Raw genomic sequence first — 23,086 nt, forward strand, 5'->3', positions numbered from 1 at the left:
CACTCAGAAAGCTCTGTTTATTTCACTGGTTATCAGTTTTGTATAAAAACTGTTATACAAAGCAGGAGAACATAACAGTTTAGGGATGACAGAGATAAAGGAAGTATTTATGCTGAAATTCTGGGGTATGTAGATTGCTACCCCCACTTCCACTGGCTAACTTCTATGTAATATTTACACAGACTTTCAAGCTTTTTTTTTTTGCCATTCTCTGGAAGACACTCATGCAGTGGACTTAGTACTTCTAAGACCTGCATTAACAAGGTTGTACTGTAGGATTTTACTATGAGCAAGATACTTTCTTTTTGCCTTTGAATAAAGATTCACATGGAGAAATGTAAAAACACTGTTGTTTTGTGTTTTTGTTTATTTGTTCTTTGACTCTGTAAACATGTTTTTCATTTTCCAGTTACTGTAAAATAACTTTAAGATACTTGCATTTTTGTCAGTGGACCCCAATTACAAATTTATTTCCTCTGTATGTATGAATCTGAGAAGCTGGTGAATGTAACATTCTTTGTGCAGTTTTCAAAAAGCCTCTGTAGAAGTGCAGATCCTTGACGGTGATGTCACCTTGTAGAAATTCATCAAAACATGTTCTAATTTGGATGGCCTAGTTTCCAAGGTAGACACGTATTTTTCGATCTTTGAACATTTTGTTGATCGAAGTAAGAACAGAGTGCCGATTTATAACTTTTGACAGCTCCAGCAATGGACCTTTCTGTCTGACAGTGTTGTGTATAGAAGAGAGAGCAACAAACACGGCTGCTAACCTCAGTTTATTTTGATTAAACGCTTTTACACGGGTGGTCACTGCTACAAGCTGATTACATTAATTGAGACCAGATTTAGTCACTTGTTCCTCAAGGTCTTTTATAAGCATTGGCACTTACATTGAACATATTCATTTGCTTTCATACTTAATAGAGAAGTTCTTTAAGGAGTTAATTCCAAGATTGCTATTTGAGTCTACTGCATTATATTCAAATCCAAAAATGAAATTGTACCCTTTTGCATGTCAAAAGTAATATCACACATTTTCTTTGTGAGATTTTTTGGATTTAGTACAATAGTAGCATTGCATTAAGAAGAACCTACTCATTTTCATCAACTGCCTCTAATTAGTACTTTTCTTCCAGAGTATGTATTTTTCTTGAAAATTACTGCAAAGGTATTTATCCTAATTGCTTTTTAATTTTTTTTTCAGGGAGTGCTGGAACACCTGTTATCTTCAATGAAAATGGAGATGCTCCTGGACGTTATGATATTTTTCAGTATCAGATCACCAACAAGAGTACAGAATACAAAATAATTGGTCATTGGACCAATCAACTTCATCTAAATGTAAGTGGTAGTTTAACTATGATGCAGACATTACAGAAATACAACCATTCGTATATTACATTATTACTCTTCAGAAATGTTGAGGATTTCTATTAGTTGCCAGAGAAAAGTTATTTCATTCTCTTTTTTGAGAAGACTGCAAAAAATAACATAAAAAAAATGAAAATGAGGTTTTTAAATTTTTTTTTAAGTTGTGTTACATATTCTCCTGCTGCTTTAAATTATATTTTAGAATCATTATATATCTGATATTCCTTGGTTTGACTATGAAGTCAGGCAGAGAAGTAGTAATTCATAGTTCAAAAGAAAGTGTCAGACAAAATATTTCACACATATATATTGCTTGGGTCTTTCAAATATGGACAGAATGCAAAGGGATAGAAATGTATTTTGTAAAAGGGATATTTTGACTATATGACCTCTTCTGATTTGGTTGAAACACTGGGATGCTGAACTACTGAAATAAATATATTTCTTGTATATAAAGGAAGAATTTGGAGTTTTTAGATATAGTTAGGCATTATTACATAATAACAGAGGAAATAAACTACCTTTCCTTGGGAAGTGTTTCTAATTTATGTTTTACTGTATTCTGCAAGTTTTCTGGTAACTAAGCTCTTCACGTGCATTGAGCATATTTGTTTCAAAATTCACCATTCCAATAAGGTTCAGAGAATAGCTTATCAAAGAGTATTTCAATGACAGCGAAGTATTAAGCCATAGCTGTAACTTGAGAAGTTTTGGGGATCAGGAATGTTGCAGTCCTGAGAGCAGGGAAGTTAAGCCAACCCATCTTATACAGGGTTTACCTTAGCTCTTCAAATTTGAAATATCAGTTGTTATTTTGCTAAAGGATGGTGTGAACTGATGACTGGATTCCCAAGAGGAGTTTATTCAGTGATTTCAATCAAATCACAAAGAGCAAGTTTCTAACAGTTCATATAGGATGTTCCTGATAAAATGTAAGAAAGACAGTATTGTAAATATGTACAAATGATTCTCATGTTGAGACTACTTTGCAAATAATTGTCCCACTGCTACCAATAGCAATACATGAAGTAGCTCCTCATTTGCAGGCCCAGCTGTTAAACCACTTTATCATTATCTGTTATTTTATATCTGTAACTAGTTGGTAAGGTCTCATTAATTTATTTGGCCCAAATAGAAGAAACAAGCAAACAAAAAAAAACCCAGCCCTACAACAGAAATTATGTGTAGCAGGTTGTGTAGCAGTGTTAACTCCTTCCAGTAATCTGATATCTATCTGTTGAAAGGCATGAAAGGAAAAAAAAGGGTCCTAAATACATTTAAAGATTAATATTAAACAGTAATTTCCGGAAAGTATTAGAATTAGATCCATATTATAACTGCTATAGCATACGTTTATGATCTTCTTAATTGCTATTTTTCAGTTTTCTGAATAGTGACAGTATTTATAAAAAAACTGAAAAACCGATATGTACATTTTGCACATATTAGCGCTAACAGAGCAGTAATATATTAAGAGCTATCTTAGAATTTGCTTCAATTTTAATTCCATTCCAGTTTGCACTTTTCTATCCCCAGCGAGGCTACTCAATTTTTCGTTAATATGTAGATCTTCCATCCCATTATTTCTGCCTGATGTATGTGTACTGCAGCGAGTTCTCTGACATGCCAATGGATTGGCTTCTATTCAGACTGCTGAGAATACAGCATGCTAAAGCACATTGACCAAAAAAGGTACCAGGAAAGGATTTAACAACACCTTTTTGTAGCTCTCACTGATAATGGATGTATTAGAATGTACCTGTGGCTCTTTCTTTTAACCGTTGTGAGATCACTCACTGGACATCATAATGTGTCCAAATTCAAAGATGAGCTACCTGGATTGTAAGTGGTAGAGATGTCAAATTGTTGGTGCAGTGTCCTGCTGCTGGTGTTTCAGCTAGTAGCTTCTCTCACTCCATGCTCACCTGTCCCTGAATGCTCCTGTGGGCTGCCCATGAAGCTGGATTCAATTAGATCTTTCTATCCCTATCTTTCACCTATTTCTGGACTTACTCGTCTTGGAGGACCTCAAAAGGAAAGATTGAGCTTTATAGTTTTTGATTTGTCAAGGCTTAAGATGCTGAATTTCTAGTTATCGTTATAGACAATTGAACACACCCTGTTGATGTGTACAAGTGCTGGTACAGTAACAGTGAACAAGGAAGTCATAAAATGGGGGGAAGCAGTTTGTTTCCCTCTGTTTCTGTATGCACTAAACTTGTTTAGCACGTCAGTGATTCTTATGCTACATGGTGATCTGCTGTGACAGTCCTACTGTCACATCTCACTAGATGAAGTGTATTGAAACCAAGTAATCCTTGTGGGTGATTGTCAATACTCCGAATAATCATACTTGCAAATTAGAGCCTTTGATTGCCAATGGATCTGAGAGAACACAGAGAATATTTTCAGTGGTTTCACATAAAACTTTTACATTTATTGAAGACAAGTACTTTTTACCTTTTTGTTCTATACAGGGGATGTTTCTTAAATATAATACTTTTCCCACTCTATCCTTCTTTCTCCTGCAGAGCTTCATCTTGATAAAGATGCTGTGTTAGCTAGATATCCTCCATAGGTACTTCTGATCCTGTTGTTACAGATGTTTCTACTTCAAATTGTGTGGTAACATGCAATACACCACTTATGATTTTGTTGGTCTATAAAGCTTATAGCTTTTTTTCATTTATTTATTTTCTGTGACAGAAAATTAAATCATGGAATGCTGAGTTTGCAGTACAGTAAGCCTTTTGAACAATTAATTAAAAAAAGATTAGAAGGTGTCTTTGTACCTGACTAGTTGAGTCAAAAGTTTCCTTTTTCCCTTTCTATGTATTTTTATTTTCTTTCTCATAGGGAATGTAGTGATATTTTCACTGCTGAGTCTTGACTGCAGGTCACTGTTGTGTCATCACCTGATAGCAAGCCCTGTCTGTTCTGAACACAACTTTCAGGATTCCTCTTTTATTCTCTGGCTCCTCAGAGTTTTCACTGCCTCTTCAGGTGCTTGTGGTCAAGCTTTGGACTTGTTCCTTCCTGCTGGCTTCCACTTTGGGTAGAAAGTGCCAACCCTAGATAGCTAAAGACTTGTCTTGCTCTCTGAGGGGTTCTTTGTCAGCAGACCTCACTACTGACGTAAAAGCTTCTAGCTGGGATACTGGTCTCTCCCTGTAGTCCCCAGTAACATTAATGCTCTCCTTTAGGCAGACTGACCTTTCAGGTTTCCTCTGAAGCAGCTATAGGTTCTGGATATAGAAACTTCATGATTACTGCTACTAGTGCACTTGTAATCCTTACAAAACACAGATGTAGGATAATATTGTGATGTGCAGTATAAAAGTTAAATTTGCAAAGAGTTAAAATCTTCAAAATTTAAACTTTCACATGTTTTTTGAGTCTGAATACAGTATCTTAATCTCTGACAGATTTAAGGCAATTCCGAGGGCACATATCTGGAAGCCTCAAACTGCAGCATCAAAGAATCTTAGTTGACTTTTATGATTATCACTTCACAAGATTCTAGCAATATAAATTTGTATTCCTTTTAAAGTCATTTTCCTCTCTAAGGTTGCTTGAATTTAAATATTCCTAATGTACTGTAAATAATCAGACCCGAGAAGTTTAGCTTTGTTTAATCACTGTGATAGAAAAAAATCTTTGCTTTAGATTATAGGTTAAACTGATAGACTTTATGGTTGTTTGCTTTCTTCATTTTCTTTCCTTTATCAGTAGAAAAAGATAACATATTTTCAGGCAGCTTTGATAGTTTTCACTCCAAAATACTCTTCTTTTTATAATGAATTTAAAAAAAAAAAAAAAAAAAAAAAAAGTAAAACAGTTTTTGTGTTTTTGTTTTTTTTTTTTTTAAACGAAAGTTATGTTTTATTCATATTGCAACAATATTTTGCATACCAGATCACATGTAAACGCTTTCTACAAATGTGTGGGTTTACAAATTTGGGCTCTCAACCATGTAATCTCAGTAGGAGGAAAGTTAAAAACAAGCTTGCTTTTTCTAGCATTTACGATTTGAAATCAACTTGCTTGCATGACTAATAATGAATGTCCTCTTAGAAACTCTGTTCTGTATTTCTCATATTGTAATAAAGGCTAGAAAGATGTGTAACTGATGGCTTTTTATTTTAGTGGCAAAAATGGAAATAGTTCCAGTCCTGAAGTTTCAATAATAATTTTCTCAGTTACCTTTATGACTTAGCAAACTATTCAGTTGTTTTTGGTTCATTTTTGAGAGGCTGTTTTCCTCTTTAACAATGTTGTAGACTTCATTTCAAGCTATACATTGTTTCTGTCTGCCAAAATCTGTATTGAAAGAACCTAATCTGAAAAACTATGTAGATACAAATGTATATTTTTCTAAATTGATCATCTTTTAGTGATGTGGCAGGCACAGTTATTGATGTTTTCACAATCAGACATTTAGCTAAAGCAGTTAAGAAGATTGAGTAGACTTAGTTCTTAAGGAAAAATGTGAATATCAAAGCACTGTAACTTTCATGTAAAAATGTAGTTAAATTTAAAGATGGAATTCACTTTTTATTTTTTTTCTCAAAAGCACAGGAATTCAGATGAAGAGAAAATGAAATTTTACAATATCTGATTTTTAACTTCCTCTTAGAAATAATAGGATGCATAAGCTCTCTGATTTATAAAGTGAATGCACTGATGATATATATGACTCAGGGGCAGCAATTTTTTCTGTGATGGTCTTGATTTACAACTAAGAAATCCTTAAATTAAAATTACACTGATGTGATGAACTATCAGAGACAGCCATAATCACCATCAGCCTTAAGCACAGTGTTTGGTGAACTAGTAAAATTTGGGAACTCCGCATCAAGAATGAGCTTCCCTTCAGGCAGCCATATCACAGGAAGATTTAAAGTGTTTGATTTCTCTTCTTTGCTAGGAGTCTTGTAAATTATGTATCTAATCCTGGAGGAAACTATCAACACTGACATTAGTCAATTCTTTTTAGAAGTAACAGATTCAAAATGCATTAGTTCCCTTTCTTCTGACATGATAACAGAAAATGATTCAAGAAGTTTGTGGTATTTTCTCTAACTGCAGCAAACAAGTTTCAAGCTTTGCTGTAGGCCACAGTATTCCATTAAAGAAGGCAAAGTTCCTGTGGTAACTATTATATAATCGATATATTTTTTTTTCAAACTGATGAACATAACCTCTGTGTCTAACAAAAAACACTGCCATGAAATAAACAACAGGAACACTTAGCGTTATATATGATTTTAACTGTAAAAAAATATGACAAAAAATATTGCCTGCAGGGTATTCTTCTGCCCACAAGGCAATAAAGTTCGAACTTACACTCTCTCCATGTTATCTGCCTGAAAATTGTTGATGCTGGGTTAAAAATAAGTCACAGAGACAAGTAAAAGTGTTTGGGTTCTTCTATTTTTCTCACAATTATATTGCCATCTTCCTTTATTCCATAAAGGGCTTGAAGTCATGTAGAAAGACTACCATGGTTTTTCAAAGAGTACTTATGACTTTTGTTTTACAGAGCTAGTCTTGGTCTTAGCACTGGTCAGTAAGTATGCCTCAGGATTCATTCTTCTTTACTGTCCAAATCTGAGTTCAATATAGAAACAGTAGTCACTAAGAAAAAATGCTGGACTCAAGAGATCAGTCAGCATTATGTTGCAGGAAATGCAGACTGTGTACCAGCCAGCAAAGCATGTAAAACATAAAATAGAAATGGGAGTTTATGATTTTGAAAAATTGCATGTGGTATTATGCAAAAAAAAAAAAAAAAAAAAAGAAAAAAAAAAAAAGGCGAAAGTGCTGAAGATCCAAAGCCATTGGAAGGACCCACGAATAATGACAGTTTGTTTTCTTTCTGAAGATTATTTTCTTTGTTAGTCTTAGCAGTAATTTTTTTTAGTGAAACAGACATCTTGACTGACTCTCTAAAGAAAAAAACTGGAAAAAAAAAAAGCTGCTAAGAAAATTTCCTGAATTTGGATAATCATTTGTTCTTCATTAGAGTGATACTAGATTGCCATTGAAACAACCTCTGCTTGAGAGTTAGAATGCATAGGGATTTTTCCCACATTGTCAGAGTGAGTGAGAGTTGGGTTTATCAAATGAAAAATGGAGCTGCAATTACAAACTTGGCTGTAAATTTGTCATAGGTTTCTTGAGTAGAAAATTCATAGGATTTTTTTTTTTTTCTGTGATAATTCTGTGTAGAGATTGTTATTAGAATGAGATATTCTTTAAACAGTCACAACCAAGACTGCAGAGTTTTCTTGTTTATTTCATAAAGCAGAAAGGAAGCATTACCATTCATGACAAATAAAATGAATCACTTTTGTTTTAAAATAATGTATATTTTTAATAGAATTACAGAATCAAAGAATGGCTTGGGTTGGAAGAAACTTTGAAGACCATCTAGTTCCAAGTCTCCTGCCATGGGCAGGCTTTCCTTCACCATCTCAGGCTGCCTTGGGCCCCATCCAACCTAGCCTTGAGTGCCTCCAGAGATGGGGTTCTCCGGGCAGCAGTACCAGTGCCTCCCTCTAACATCTAACCTAAATCTCCTCACTTTTGTTATAAAATATTCCTCCTTCTCCTATCACAATCAGACCATGTAAATGTTGCTCCCCCTCCTGCTTATAAGCTCCCTTCAAGTACTGGAAGGCTGCATGAGGTCTACCAAAGCCATTCTGTCTGCAAACTGAGCAAGTCCAGGTCCGTCAGACTTTCTTCATAGGAGATCTGCTCCAGCCCTTTGATCATCTTTGTGGCTCTCCTCTTTCACATTAAAAGCAAATATGCAATAATAGAACAATATGAAATCAGAATCTTTTATATGTATTCTTGGAGAGCTTTGCTTTCAAATATAGAACTTCAGAGCTGCACCTGTTGTACTCTGCACTGGTGTGGCTTTTAGCATAAACAGACATTACTGAGCATTTAGATTAAGCACAACTAGCAGCAAATCTTCAGTGAGTTGCTTTGTGAGGTACCAGTGTGAAATGTGGGCAATCAGCATGTTTTTTTCCCCAGTCCTTTCCACCTTTCTCCTCTCCCACACAGCAATTTGTATATGTATTATAATTTAAAGACTGAGCTGCCCTTTAAACCTAGAAGCAAAATGTTCATGCTTAAAAGCTTAAAAATGATAGATTAAATGATATTTAATTATTGTGCATTTGTGTTACATAATGGCAGTCTGCTACTAAATTAAAATTCATTAAATAGAAAATGAATCAGACATTCAGTACTTTTGAGATGTTGAAAGAGAATAACCAACAGTTACTGTCTTTCTGTTTGCTTTCTTGTAATTTCTCTTCATTTCATTATTAATATAATTTCTTTAGCATACTCATCTAATATTTATTTCATCCTGATAAATTCTCAGCCATCTTCTTTTCAGTGGTGAAAGATAAGAAGTGAATCATTTAGCCCATTTCCAAAATGTTTCATCACTGCTCTTAGTGGTGATATTGTCATGTTAATTACAGTTTAAAACAGGAAATGGAAAATAATGGCTAATCTCATTGTAACTTCATTTCACAGTAAACAGACTTAGTGGGGAGTGGGACAATAAGATGTGCCAGGAGTGACTGGGACACTGCAATAAGGATTTCAGTAACTTGGTAAATTTCCCCTTTTAGGGAAAGCAGAGGCTTTGCAATTAACTGAGTTAACTAACCAACAGTTAACTGAGATTTGCATTGCCAGATATGATTGCTGCTGTGAATTAATGAATGAATGATGTAATCCATTTTTTCTCTTTCCCATTGCTATGACCTCAGTAGCAAAACTGTGACTTCACTTCCAGAAGTAGACTATCAGGAAAGTGGCCAGATACAAACAGTGAGAATGATCAACCTTCTAAAAGCATACATGTGGGGAAAGGTTGAACAGAGTAGGACTGCTTAGTCTAGAAAAGACTGAACTGAAGGAAGTTATGCTAATCTCTTTCAATACTGAAAAGATTAATCAGAAAAATAATGTATTGTTAGTCATAGGTAATTTGGTTGTTAAAAAAAGTGGATTTGAGTTACAGTAGAAGAGTTTTAATATGAACATGCAGGAAAATTTTAAAGATGAGGATAATTAAGCATTGGGTTGCACTGCCTGGAAGGCTGGGCAATCTTCATCACCATGGGTTGGTTGGAGCACGTGAGCTGTGCAGATTGATTTTGATGTAACTCATTCAGATGCAGGGTCAGAGGACTACTCCAGAGATCTCAGTCAGACACGATTTCTTAAGGTTTCTAGATTTTGCTTGTTTCATTTGATTTTCTAGTAATCCCCTCAAAGACAGATTTCTTGTATGCTTTCAGCAAATACTGGGAAAGACAAGCAACTGGACTTAACACATTAGGTTTCTCAATTGAATGCAAGACTATATATTAAGCAAGAACGCTGGAAGAATGCTGAAACAGATTTATTAGCTTATAAACTTAGTTACTTGTTTAAGATTCCCTATTGCTTCTATCCCTTAGGTTGTATATTCCATTAGTAGATAAGGACAGATTTTCTGTGAATTCACAAAGTGCTTTCCATCCACACATAAGACTCCAGACTGGTCTTGTTTTTTAATGTAAGAATACATAGCATTTCCCAAATTAATGAATTATCTAATTAATTAATTTTTTAGGTCTATGTGGAAAAGCTTCCTATTGTGACAGCTGTGATCTCTTTTACCCTACCATATCTCAGCAAAGCATTTTTCCTGTATTGAAAAGCAACACAGAAACCCTATCCTTAAAAATATTTAAAATGCATTATTAAGTATTATTCTTACAATTATAAAAAATAGTTCATTAAATAGGCATACTTTAAAACCGTAAAGACAGTCTAAAGACATTTAGCTCTTATGAGAATGCATTGTGATGTTTCTATTTGTCTGATCCAGATATGATCTGTTTTTTTTTGTGTTCAAAACATGTAGTACCTGAAATCTGCCATATTGTGCTACATAAGAGGGCAGCTAAAGTGTTCTCAAGAGACTATTTAGCCCTTACATAAAGATAGTATCTTGTGACTCCAAGGATGAAGACTTTACAGCCTCTGAAGACATTCTGTTCCATTTTTTAACTACCCTTATGACTCTGAAGTATCTTATAAATACCCAGTTAGTCTCATTGCTGTAATTTAAGCCCTTTACGTATCTTGTTCACTGTTCATTGAGCACATCCTCATCCTTTTTATGTATTTGAAGATGGTTGTTTTATCCACTAGACTGAATAATTTCTCCAGACTGTACAACCTGAAGTTATTCAGTTTAGTTCCTCAGATTGTGTTTTATAGAAACATATGTGATCTTTGCTGATTTCCTCTGGACTTCACATTTGATTTTAATTCAGACTGAACCACAATGATCCAAACTTCATAAAGCACTCTGTCTGATCTCACTAGCAGAGAGTGTAGGAGAAACTTCATGGAATATACTCACTGGTGGAGAGTAAATATGGAAGATTATTTTATCTCACTGTGCCTTTCAGGATGGCATATGGCATTTTTTTGGTAATATTTAATATTGATTCAACATGCGATCTACCTCATAGCTCTGAAATCTCAATTTATGAAGTGCTGCCATCTCTCTGTACTTCCTATCTTGTAAAGCTTTACCTTGTTGAACTGCTTGCTTTTTTTTTTTTCAGATCCTTTTCAGTTAGGCAGTGTTATGTGGATTAAGTACTCTGACCTTCAGTGTAGCTCCAACCTTGTTCTATCCAGTGTTACTACTCAAATTTAGTCACTATATATTCTGTTTTATTATCCAAACTTTATTAAATGCTTTTTACAAGTATTGAATAAAAGCAGACTGAGAACAAGCCCTTTCCAGGCCCCACCTTATACCATCTCTTCCATTCTGACAGCAAATCAATGACATGTTTTATCTTCCCAGAGTTTTCTGATATAATTCACACTCAGCCCTTCGGGGCTAGGTCTGTTTCAATAGGTTGCTTATGACTGAGAGTGTAATTTGAGATGGTGTCAAAAATCTTTCTAATGTTAAGATAAATGACAACTACCCGCTTGTCTCTCATCCACGATGCCTGTTATCTTCCCACAGAAGGAAATGTGACAGCTTATTGTTGACAGATCCCTGTTGGCTATTATTTGTCTTGTTTATTTGTTTTATCTGTTTTCAAAATGTGTTTGTTTATTTCTTTTGGGATTTATCTGGGAATTCAAGTTAAACCAATAATTCAGTTAATTTGATAAGTCCTTGACTTGTTGTCCCCTTTTCATAGCATAAGCACTATATTTGTGGATACCCCATCCCTGGAGATGCTCAAGGCTGGGTTGGATGGAGCCCTGGGCAGCCTGAGCTGGTGGGTGGCAGCCCTGCCCGCACCAGAGGTCTGGAAATGAGTGGGCTTTTCAATTACTTGCAACCAAAGCCATTCAATGATTCCATGGTTTACAATTTGGAAGTTTTCCATACTTTCCCATAGAGTATAAGTTGTTTTCCAACTCCTCAGTTAGTTATTTGCGTATCATAGAATAAATCTCAATATGCTTAGTTTTTATGGAAGTCCCTGACTTCCTGAAGTGCTCTTATTTAGAATGTTTATCATTCTTTCCTTAGCAACAAGGATTATTTCTTTCCTCCTCACCCTTAGTAAACGCACTGGGTAGTATTTTCTCTAGCTTAAACGTCTTCTGCATTGACCTGATTTTTTCTGAAATAGAGTTAATTTTCCTCCTAATAGCTTTTCTGGTCCTCAGTTTGAGATTTAGGATGAGAATAATGTTGATAACACATTGATGTTTTAGTTGTTGCAAAGCAATGCTAAAAGTCAAGGATGTTTCAGCTTCTAATGCTGCCCTGCCAGTAAGGGGGCAGAGAGCAGGGAGGGGACAGAACCAGAAAAGCTGACCCAAACAGGACATCCCACATCATGTGATGTCATATTGAACAATAAAACTTGAGGAGGTGGTTGGGAGAGCTAATGCTGCTTGGAGTCTGGCTGGGGCATCAGTTGACATGTGGTGAGTAATTGCATTGTGTGTCACTTTTTTTGTACACCTTTTTGTCATTATTATTCTTTTTCTTTTCCATCCTATTAAACTATCTTTATCTCAACCCATGTGATCTACCTTTTTAAATTCTCTCCCCCCGTCCCACTGGGGCAGGATTGAGCAAATAGCTGCATGGTGCTGAGCTGCCTGCCAGTTTAAACCACAACACACATGCTTGTTTTTTGCCTGCCAGATCACTAAGTCTCTCTGCAGAATTTTCAATTCAGTTATTGACACTTCATTCTTAGCTTCAGCAGAGGCTTGGCAGAGAGCTCTCCCCCTGCTGCTGAAAATCTTAGTATAAATCACAGTCTGTTTGTTTTTATTTATTTCTGAAATAGCTCAGACTTTCAGACTTTCTACATGTGATTTTGTTACCTGGATGGAGCTATGTTTGAAAGCTCTCTGTGATTTCTTTTTTTTGTGTAGTGCTGAAAATCTAAAATGAGTAGAATGGAAAGATCTGACTGTTCCCTAAATGGAGCTGACAAAGGTGGCACGAGCTATTATAGTGCAAGCTACCTTAGAGGAATGTCAAAATCTACATCTCAGTGTTTAGGACTTCGCAGTGCTTCAGGGTAGAAGATACTGCACGCATTAGCAGCTATTTTCCTTTAAAAAGGTTAGACAAATAAATCAGGAATGGTTTAGTGATACTTCTCTTGAAGTGGGGAAATAAATTTGAACCCCACCTTTCAATCGGACTTGTCCACAGTGAATCGTGATACAGTTCTGCTGAGGAGAGTGCACCTTTGATCAAAATTTCAAGTGCTTCACTTTGCTGAAATGCTTTTTGGAGATTGAGGACCATAAAATCACGTGACCTTCCAGCTCTGTTTCCTGTTATTCTTTGGGTGGTCAACTTTGTGCTTTCTGTCTTGCTGACACTCGTGCTTGAATGGAAATATTTGAAATAAATAAATAAATAAATAAATAAATGAATGAATGAATAATGTTTGGCTAATTTATAGTTTAGAAGAAAGAAATAAGTAATATTAAAAATTTATGTCCTTGTTGCCATAACTTCACTGAAATTATTGGACTGGTCTAAATCTGAGTTCTAGTGCAGGACATAGTATCTATCAAGAAGTCCATCATGAAAGTGTTCAGGAACAGAATTCCCCCAGTGACTAAAAATATTTATGGTGACTCTTTTTTTCATTAGAATAAAGGCTTCTTTCAGTGAATTAGCCAGCAACTAAAGATGAAAGCCATTTACATTCAGATGGTATTTGTGATTAACCCCTTCTTTCTATTAACTCTGAGGAGTGGAAATGGCGGTGAATCCAAGCAACACTGAGAATGAAAGGTATCTACAAATTGATGGGAATATACTCTGAAGCACTGGATTGGACAGATCTGACTCAAAACAGTAACTTAGGCAACTTTAATTAAGAGCAATAGGTTTGATAAGGAGAAAGTTTGTTGTGGATATTAAAGGCTTTATCAATAAATGCAACTACTCCATTAAACTAATGATAGCATGGATCTCGTGCAGAGCTAAAAATAATCCCTGGACACATTGGGAATGATGTTAAGGAAATCTTCACCAGGGCTGAACTCCTTTTATTTTCTCAAAGTGCTACATTTTTGAAGTATGTTACAGGCTGTTTCTGCTTGATCTACAAGAAAAAGAATATTCCCCAACCTTGAGGTTCAAACAGACTTAATACTAGTAAAATCTTATCACTTGACAGAAAAAGGATCAAGGTGAAGATTGAGGGTTTCCTTTCAAAGTAGCATTTTTCCTTTAAAAAAAAAATCTGATTATAACGGTTATAGGTTTGTTTCTTTGTTGTTTTTGTTTGTTTTATTTTAATTTGAGAGTTTTAAAACATACTTTATTTATAGGTAGATATGGCTTGATCTGCTTTTAGTAGAATATAATGACTTCAGTCCCCATGTGTGCATCATAACTTACATAGGAACAGGGCACAAAAATGCTCATTAAAATCTCCCCAAGTGCATTCAAGTCCATGTAAAGGCAGTGAGGCTTTCTGAGTAATGATATTCAATAGAAGCTGTCTATTTGAAGATTATCTGCATAAAGAATAACTTTAGAAACCTGATTTGCAATCTGATCCCTTCATAATAATGATATATTTTTGAAATACATACGAGTCCTTGTAAATTACTTTCAAAAAATCTCAAGTCTGCTGATATCATCTTGAATAGGATATTTCTATGACATAAAACTATTAAGGAAATGACTGGGAGGAGGGAGAGGATATGGTCTTGTTTGGAAATAAAGAGCCTATCTCCAGAGGCAGTTGCTTTAATAGTAATTAATATTCATGTTTCCAAAAGAAAAAAATATATTGCTTGTACTGAATAGAAGTGCCTACAAGGTTGCAGTAAATTTCCATCTAATATTTGAACTGAGCAGTAACAGTAGCTGTTTACATGATGACCTGCTAATTGCTACAGTTTGTGCCAGTCTACTTCCCAAGACACCTGAGAATAAAAAGTGATTTTCCTTGCATTGTGTGCGCAATAAAAAATCTGGCATCTAGCAAATCAAAGAGAATACATTCCAGCTTCTACTTTTACATTAGCAGTCTATTAGAATAGTAGAATAGCTTGGGTTGGAAGGGATCTTAGAGATCATCTGGTTCCAACCCTCTGCCATGGGCAGGGTTGTCCACATCATTTAGTGTCAGTACTTCTGGAGCCCACAAGTGCCAGCCAAATCAGAGTTAGAGAAAAGTAGTCTTTAACATAAACAGATCCTGAACTGTGTGCAAAGACCAGCATTTTAAGGCTTGGGTTTGAAGTCTGTAAAACACTACTCTGTAGACTGTGATACAATAGTGTGATAATTCTTTGTTTATGATTTTCACATTATCCTCTCCCATGTAAATACTGTATGATTTAACTAGCAAGGCTGTTTTCTTAAAGTCTCAGAACACTGAGTGTGCTATCAGTGGAACATACTTCCATTGATATAGCAAGACTGATATTTAACTTTTTCTGTTTATGATCACAAGAAATTTGATATCTTTTTGCACTATTTTCTCTTTGTACACATCATCTCCTTTATTTACATATTTGTTTGCTTTGCCTCAGCTGAGACTTAGTTGTCAGTGCGGACAGAACATTAAAAATACATTCTCTTACATAGAGACTGTGGCTATGGGAAGCTGGAAATGAGAAGAAAGATACTGACATGCTGAGGAAGCAGAACAGTTACAATGTTTCTTGTATAAATTCTTTGAAATAGATTGCCCACTTTTAAAAGAAAAAAAGAGTTTTAATTATGCATTCTGATATAACTACTTGCCAAGCAAAAGCCCTTCTAGACCTGAGAGATGGAGATAAGTTTAGGCTGTGGCATCACTGAGATTCAGAAAATAAAATATCTCTACTTAAAGATTTTACCGCATTTTAAACTTACTTACGTGCCTCCACTGCTCTTGTCTGCATGACAGCTTCCCTCCAGACTGAGGGAAAGGTGAGCAAAGCTGAGGTTCAAGCAGATTAAATAACTTGCCCAAGGTCACCAAGAAAGTCAGATTGTAACAGAGCTATGTATACTCTAAGCAAATCATAGAATCGTGGAATCACTGTGGTTAGAAAAGACCTTAATGATCATCAAGTCCAACCACACCAAACCATACTACCCTAACAACCCTCCACTAAATCATGTCCCTGAGCACCTCATCCAAACGGGCTTCAAACACATTCAGGAATGGTAACCCTACACCTAACCAGCCTAACCCTGACCCTCAACCACCTCCCTGGGGAGTCCATTCCAGTGCTTAACAACTCTTTCTGTAAAGTTTTCCCTGATATTTAATTTAAACCTCCCCTGGTGCAACTTGAATGACATTAAAGACCAAATCTGTGCAACTATTCTGCAGCACTACTTTCAAATAATGTATATTTTACCTTCCCCCCTGGTCTTTTCCCATCTTTGTATACACTCAGGCTTCTCAGACTCTTCTTCAGTCATGTCTGACATTTGACTGCATTAGTTTTCAACTGATGTTTGGTAAAAACAAAGAAACAATCCCATGTTCTTTATAAATATTTAGGAATATCTGTGCCTCGGGTTCCAGAGAAAGATGTCTGTTTTTAGGAAAACATCTGTATGTGGTAAGCAATGTAAATAATTCTAAGAAATTACAGAAAATTTCTTGATCATAGTGATTTGAGACTGCAGTTGACAATCTGAATTCACTCTAGTTTATTTTGTAGTGTCTTCCTTTCAAGTATATTTTTTGCCCTTGACTTATTTCCATTCTGCACGTGCTTGCTTAAATGTTTGAAAGTTTAGTCTGTAAGAATGCCCAGCTATTCTCTAGAGGAATAAAATCTGTCTAGCAGACTGAATACAATGATCATTATATTTAGGCTCATAATGAATTCACTTTAGTTGAACCAGTTTTCAGTTTAATTTTGGTGTGCGATGGTTCAGATGACTTGATTGGACAAGGTACATTAGAGAATGGAACTTCTACTCTGAGAGTAGATGCATCAGACAATTCAAAAAGCTAAATATTTGACTAAATTGCCTTAACTCAGTCACTTGCTGTGCTCTTCTGATGAACCTTTTTGTCAGAAGGGAAATACTTCCAGAAACTTGAGTCAGACATAAGTCTAGCTCTTAGTAACAGCAGCAGGAAATGTTTCAAGCTTTTGTCATTTTTTGTAACTGAGAATCTGAATGTGTTTTAAAAGACATATGAAGTTGTATGTGAGAGCCTTTATGCTTCTGAAGATCTTTGCTAAGTAGTCAAATAAAATGTTAGCTTGCTCCTATATTTCTTGCAGAATACACTGTTTATATTCCCCTGTCTGTATTTTGCATAATTCTATTCATTAGAATAACATTCGTAAACATGTATTTTTCATTTTTAGATACATTTCTAGCTCTGAGATAAGACTTCAAAAATGGAAATTCCTGCAATTGATAGTGCAACATAATCCAAAACATTAAAATACCATCCAGCTAAGTCCTCGATAAAAATCCTTTGAAGTTTATCAAAGTGCTCTGTATTATTACCCCTTGGTGAATTACGCAATTGATAATTATTTCCATTATTGTAAAGAATGAAAAACAGAGTGTTCTTGTATATTTAAATGGTTCAGAAATTGTATGTGACCTATTAACAGCATTTTGATCGGTCTCCTTCAGTTGCTTGGAGCATTGCTAGATGAATGAACTGCTCAATTGTTGGAGGAATATAGGTGCCAGGAATGTGAATGTGCTTTTTGTACAATGGCACGTAAATCTCATCTTGTTTGATCCCATTTCTCGAATCATTAATTTTTAGCTTTGTTATTAGATATTAGAGAAAATTGTATTTGTAATGTTCATGAAGGATAGAGGTGTTTACTCACTTTTGATATGAAATGGTATTTCCTCGGTGTTTTGATGGTTTAGTGAACTGTGAACCTTAGTGCTGCAAATTAAAGCAAATTGCCACTCCATCAGGCAGATATCTCACATAAGGATGATTTTTATGTCTATTTAAATAGCAATGAAGCCATTCTCTTTCTGTATCGTGATGTATTTTGTAGAAATTGAATATGTGCCTTACAGACATGCTGTCACACTCTTTCAGATATTTTTATTGAAGTAAGTATTGGAATTGTTGAAAACGAAATCTGGTGACAGGGGAATGTGAAGCATTCCATGACAGCAGATCAGTCTATCAGACACTGCAAATTCAATGCAGCTACTAAAATGAAGCTGATAATAATCACTATTAAATTAATTGTATTAATGGTAATAAATACAGATCCAGCCAACCCAGCCCATCTGATCTAAAAAAATGTATTTTACACTGAATTTAGTCTTGTCATATGTCATACTGTAGTGAAAAGCAGCTAGCAGATGTCACATGAAAATGAAAGTTACAAAAAAAAAGTCTTCTATTATCCAAGTTTACCTAAGGCTACTTAAAGAACTGAGATTCACACAGCTCTAGCAGGGTCTGAGCAGTATAAAGACTGCTAAAGACTGAGAAATTTTGATCAATAAGGGCTGAAGATCTGCATTACTTTCTCATATTTTGTTTTTATGTCAAAAAAAACCCTTCTCTTATTCCATTTTTGTGTGTGTGGTCTTGTGTTCCTTGTCATTTTCATTTCCCCATGAGAATCCTGTTTAAAAATGTATGACTAAAGTTAAGCTATTCTGATGTTAGTTTTGCAGTATTTGAATTTATAAATCACTTTGGGGCAAGTTTTCCAAAGCATTTAGATGATAAAAACTGTATATGCAAAGAGAGTAGGATTTTCAACAAGAGATAAAGCGTATAGGCTCCCATTTAAATTAATTAACTCAACTGAACAATTTCCCCGTGGCAATTTTGAAAATTCCACTGCTACGTGTTTCTGTCTACGTAAAAAAAATCTGGTTTTCGAAGGAGGCTAAGCATTCAGAAATTCCTTTTGAATTTGATGACAATTATAGGTATTCAGCAGTTCTGAAAATTATACAGTGTGCATGACTGTATGCTACAAAATGTCTCTGATGATCCTCCTCTTTCTTGTATATCAGTTCCTACTATCATATATTATCTAAATTTAATCTCAGATAAGATGTGGGTTCACTAGTGCTGTAACCTGTGGATAGAAAAATAATGACACAGGTGAATATTCTGCACAGATTCAAGAACTCAGGAAGGTGATACATACGTTTGATAACTGTAAAAACGAATAGAGCTTTAAGAGCTTTGTTGTAATAAAGTCTTTGAATGTTTTTCTTTATTAAATTCATATGGAAAAAAATAAATAGACCAAGAATACAGACAAGGAGTGCTGCATGTTATGGATATCTGGAAAGTACTGGAATAACCAGAAGTAGCATAGCTTTTCAGTGAACTGAATTGCTTCTGGCTGAAATGAACAGAAGATACTCCCCAGAAGGACATCTAAGTCTTCTTTAATCATTACTCAGTTTAATCATTAATCAGTCCCAAAAATGTCCTTAAATGGACTCAGGGGTCTCACTGAGTTGCCCATGTGAGCATGATCCTCTTCATTACCATGCAGTCACTTGTTTGCCCTTTTGCGTGTCAAATGGCAGCCAAGTCCTGCACTGTGCAGAAGAAGGGACAAAGGAGACAAAGAGCCAGTCTGCATGCTTCTCTTGTATTCAGCCTGTGTAGTTCAGTGACATGGTACTCAAAGGAAGGAAAAGAAGGCTGGACATGCTACATTGTGGTTTTCTCTCAAATCTGTTGAAAAATGACTGGAAAAATAAACCTTTAAGGCCAAAATTATCCCTCTTGGAAAGCTGTCCCCATTCTGTCCTCCTCCAGAAGGAGCTGTAAACACTCCTGACACGTGAAGTGTTCTTATTGCTGTTTCACTTATAAATGAAACCTCTAAATTGAATGAAAGTGCTAAGTACTTAGTAGACAAGAAGAAAGTGAGTCCTTCATGTTTGAGCGCCTACTACCTAACAAAGGAATAAAAGATGGAGAATGGGAGCATGGCAGAGCAAATCTAGTGCCTATAAGAAATTATTTGCAAACCTTTCTGGATCACTCGGTGTGACCTCCTGCAGAACACACTGTTACTAAGGGTGGGCTAAGAGTTGCTGGGACTAACTTGAGTGATAATTTTAAGCCAGAGTGGGGAAAAAAATTATGTGGGGATTATGCACGAAAATTAGACAAGTGCATGAAAAAAAAAAAAAAGCACATTTATTTTGTTAATGCTCTGCTGTGAGAAATCTGGGACTTCCAAAGAAAAACTGCTCTGTGTGCATCTGCTTTATACTACAAAAAGAATCTTGGAATTTTTAAATCAGGAGAACTAAAGTGTAGTCATGACATCTTTTTCCATTATCATTCGGAAAGCAGCATATACTCATTTTTGTCTTCTAGAAATGAAAACAAAACTCCTTTGTGAATTTTCAAACTCAGGAAGTAAAAAAAGTGTGAAATACCAACTTTCGTGGAAGACATGGCATTACATTTCCTATATATTGATGTTTTTTTCTGACACTTTTTGTTCTGACAAAACTGATGCAAGGAGATTTCAGTCTTTTTCTTCATTGTGCCAAGAACTTACTTGAAACTCACGTAGCCTCATTTTGTAATTAAATGTTTGAGAACTAGTGGTACTTATATTTGCATATGATTAAGTTTTAAAGCGCTGTGTACAGGGTTTTTTGCTTTTAAAGCAGCCATGAGTCAATAAATATCCTTACAGATGTCAATTTGGTCAGCAGTAAAGAGGTAAATAGAAACTAATGACACTCATCAAGCCAGTGGCATGAATGATTTATTGGACACAATCATTTAACACTTTCATAAAGTCAATACATGGGGAAGAAATAGGTTTCTTATTATGGTAAACTGCATTTGAACTGTCAGCATGTAGTGATTTATGACGAACGTGTGGCCAGGATTAGGATATTATAAATGGGAGTAAATAGAAGGCTCATTAATTTTTTATACCCGCAGGTAGAAGACATGCAGTGGGCTAATAGAGAGCACACTCATCCGGCATCTGTCTGCAGCCTACCCTGTAAAGCTGGGGAAAGAAAGAAAACCGTGAAGGGGGTGCCCTGCTGCTGGCACTGTGAACGCTGCGAAGGGTACCACTACCAGGTGGATGAATTCAATTGTGAACTGTGCCCCATCAATAAGAGACCGAATGCCAACCGTACAGATTGCCAGCTTATCCCCATAATCAAACTGGAGTGGCATTCCCCATGGGCCATTGTGCCCGTCTTCATAGCTATCCTTGGGATAATTGCCACCACCTTTGTCATCGTGACCTTTGTCCGGTACAACGATACTCCGATTGTTAGGGCCTCTGGACGGGAGCTCAGTTATGTGCTCTTGACTGGGATTTTTCTCTGTTATTCCATTACTTTTTTAATGATTGCCACTCCTGATACAGTGATCTGCTCATTTCGGAGGATCTTCCTAGGACTCGGCATGTGTTTCAGCTATGCTGCCTTGCTTACCAAAACAAATAGAATTCACAGAATATTTGAACAGGGTAAGAAATCAGTCACAGCTCCCAAATTTATTAGTCCGGCTTCCCAGCTGGTGATCACTTTCAGTCTCATATCCTTGCAGCTTATTGGAGTCTTCATCTGGTTTGCTATTGATCCACCACACACCATAGTAGATTATGGAGAGCAGAGGACTCTTGAACCAGAAAATGCCAGGGGAGTTCTCAAATGTGACATTTCAGATCTGTCTCTCATTTGTTCCCTTGGATACAGTATTCTCTTGATGGTCACGTGTACTGTTTATGCTATTAAAACAAGAGGGGTTCCAGAGACCTTCAATGAAGCAAAACCCATTGGATTTACTATGTACACAACCTGCATAATTTGGTTAGCTTTTATTCCAATCTTTTTTGGTACGGCCCAGTCGGCAGAGAAGGTAAGTGGTGAATTTACAAATCAAATACTGTATTTTTTTTTTTTTTTTGTCTTGCAATACTTGTAAAACTGCAACATTTTCGCTCTGAAGATTTAGTAATTCTCAGTGCTAATTATGAACAGAGTCTCAGGATTCATAGAAAATAAAGTATGTGATTCAAATGGTAGGTTTCCTGCATTTCAACACAACATACTGAATGTGACTGTGGATAATAATGTTGGTATTTTCTTGCTATATCCTTACTTTAAATGACTGTTTCTGTTGATGCTCAGTTACTGCCCTTCTCTGATGCTCCAGCCTGTTACATGAAGCACTATAAATCTTTATAATCCACAGATCTGATAGCACCAGCTATGTTTCAAAAGTCCGAGAAGATCAATGTACATTTGTCAAAAATAATAAAGAAGAATGCCTGGACAAAATGAAAACAATTACTATTCCCTCTGATTGACACATATAATTTAAATTAGATAGGAGGAGTGAATGAAGCATAGGTGAAATCACTTAAGGCACTTATTATTGTCTCAGAGGGAAAACTTTTTCCTGATGTTTTAATGAGAAGTTCAACATTGCACGCTTGGTTATATGTTATTCCTTTTTCAGTTGGCACAGTTCTTTCCTGGTATCAGTCATGCTGAGACCATACCAATCATATAATTTAACTCTCCCTCTCTCTGTTCTAATGGGAAGACAGGGATAAATATAAATTGTGTGAGTTTTAGTCATCTGATAGTGATGAAGAGAATGAGTTAGGCAGGAAAGAGCAATAATAGCAACATCCTTCAAAACTGCAAATCTGTAAGATTTGGAAAAATCATAAAATAAGAAAATAAAGTCTTTACTCCTTTACACAAATTCTTTTCCCTTTTACCAGGTGATTTTTATAATGTTTTTAAATACATGTATTGAATTTAATTAATTCAGTTGGAAAAGTTAGCATGTACACACTTCTAATTGCTCAAAAGTTTAACATGTTCCTGGTTCAGGTTACACTCTTGCTTGTAGAATAAAAAAATAGATCCATATGTGTTTTAAAAAAAAGTCTGTTAATTCACATGGATAAACTGTCTGGTGAAAAGTGTGTGGCAGAAAAAAACAGTTTCCACACTAAAAATTCAAGTAAGCAGGCTTACTGAATTGGATAAGGCTTGATTTCCACGGCTATTTGTATTAAATCAGAATAAATGAGTAATAAGATAATGACATATTATAGATACACCACAGATTTAAAAAGGTCTCTTTGATATAAGAAAACAGATTCAGGTGCATTGTATTTAAATTCTGAATTTCTGTGGGTGTGCTCAGTTTTAAGTCAGAAAAAGACT

The 23,086-nt window shown here is 35.6% G+C and overlaps 1 protein-coding gene across 2 annotated transcripts in view; it reads left to right on the forward strand.

Annotated features, from left to right (window-relative positions):
* The window catches only part of GRM8 (glutamate metabotropic receptor 8), a 319,381-nt gene that overhangs the window by 260,493 nt on the left and 35,802 nt on the right, over positions 1–23,086 (forward strand). For both annotated transcript variants that reach the window (XM_042815837.1, XM_042815838.1), the window contains exons 7-8: positions 1,208–1,344; positions 20,826–21,761. In XM_042815837.1, coding sequence (XP_042671771.1) covers positions 1,208–1,344; positions 20,826–21,761 — 1,073 coding nt within the window. The remainder of the gene's footprint in view (positions 1–1,207; positions 1,345–20,825; positions 21,762–23,086) is intronic.

The sequence above is a fragment of the Centrocercus urophasianus genome, unplaced genomic scaffold (assembly GCF_019232065.1).
Source record: "Centrocercus urophasianus isolate 14NV4802_14NV808 unplaced genomic scaffold, USGS_Curo_1.0 seq_15, whole genome shotgun sequence".
In the NCBI taxonomy this organism is placed as follows: domain Eukaryota; kingdom Metazoa; phylum Chordata; class Aves; order Galliformes; family Phasianidae; genus Centrocercus; species Centrocercus urophasianus.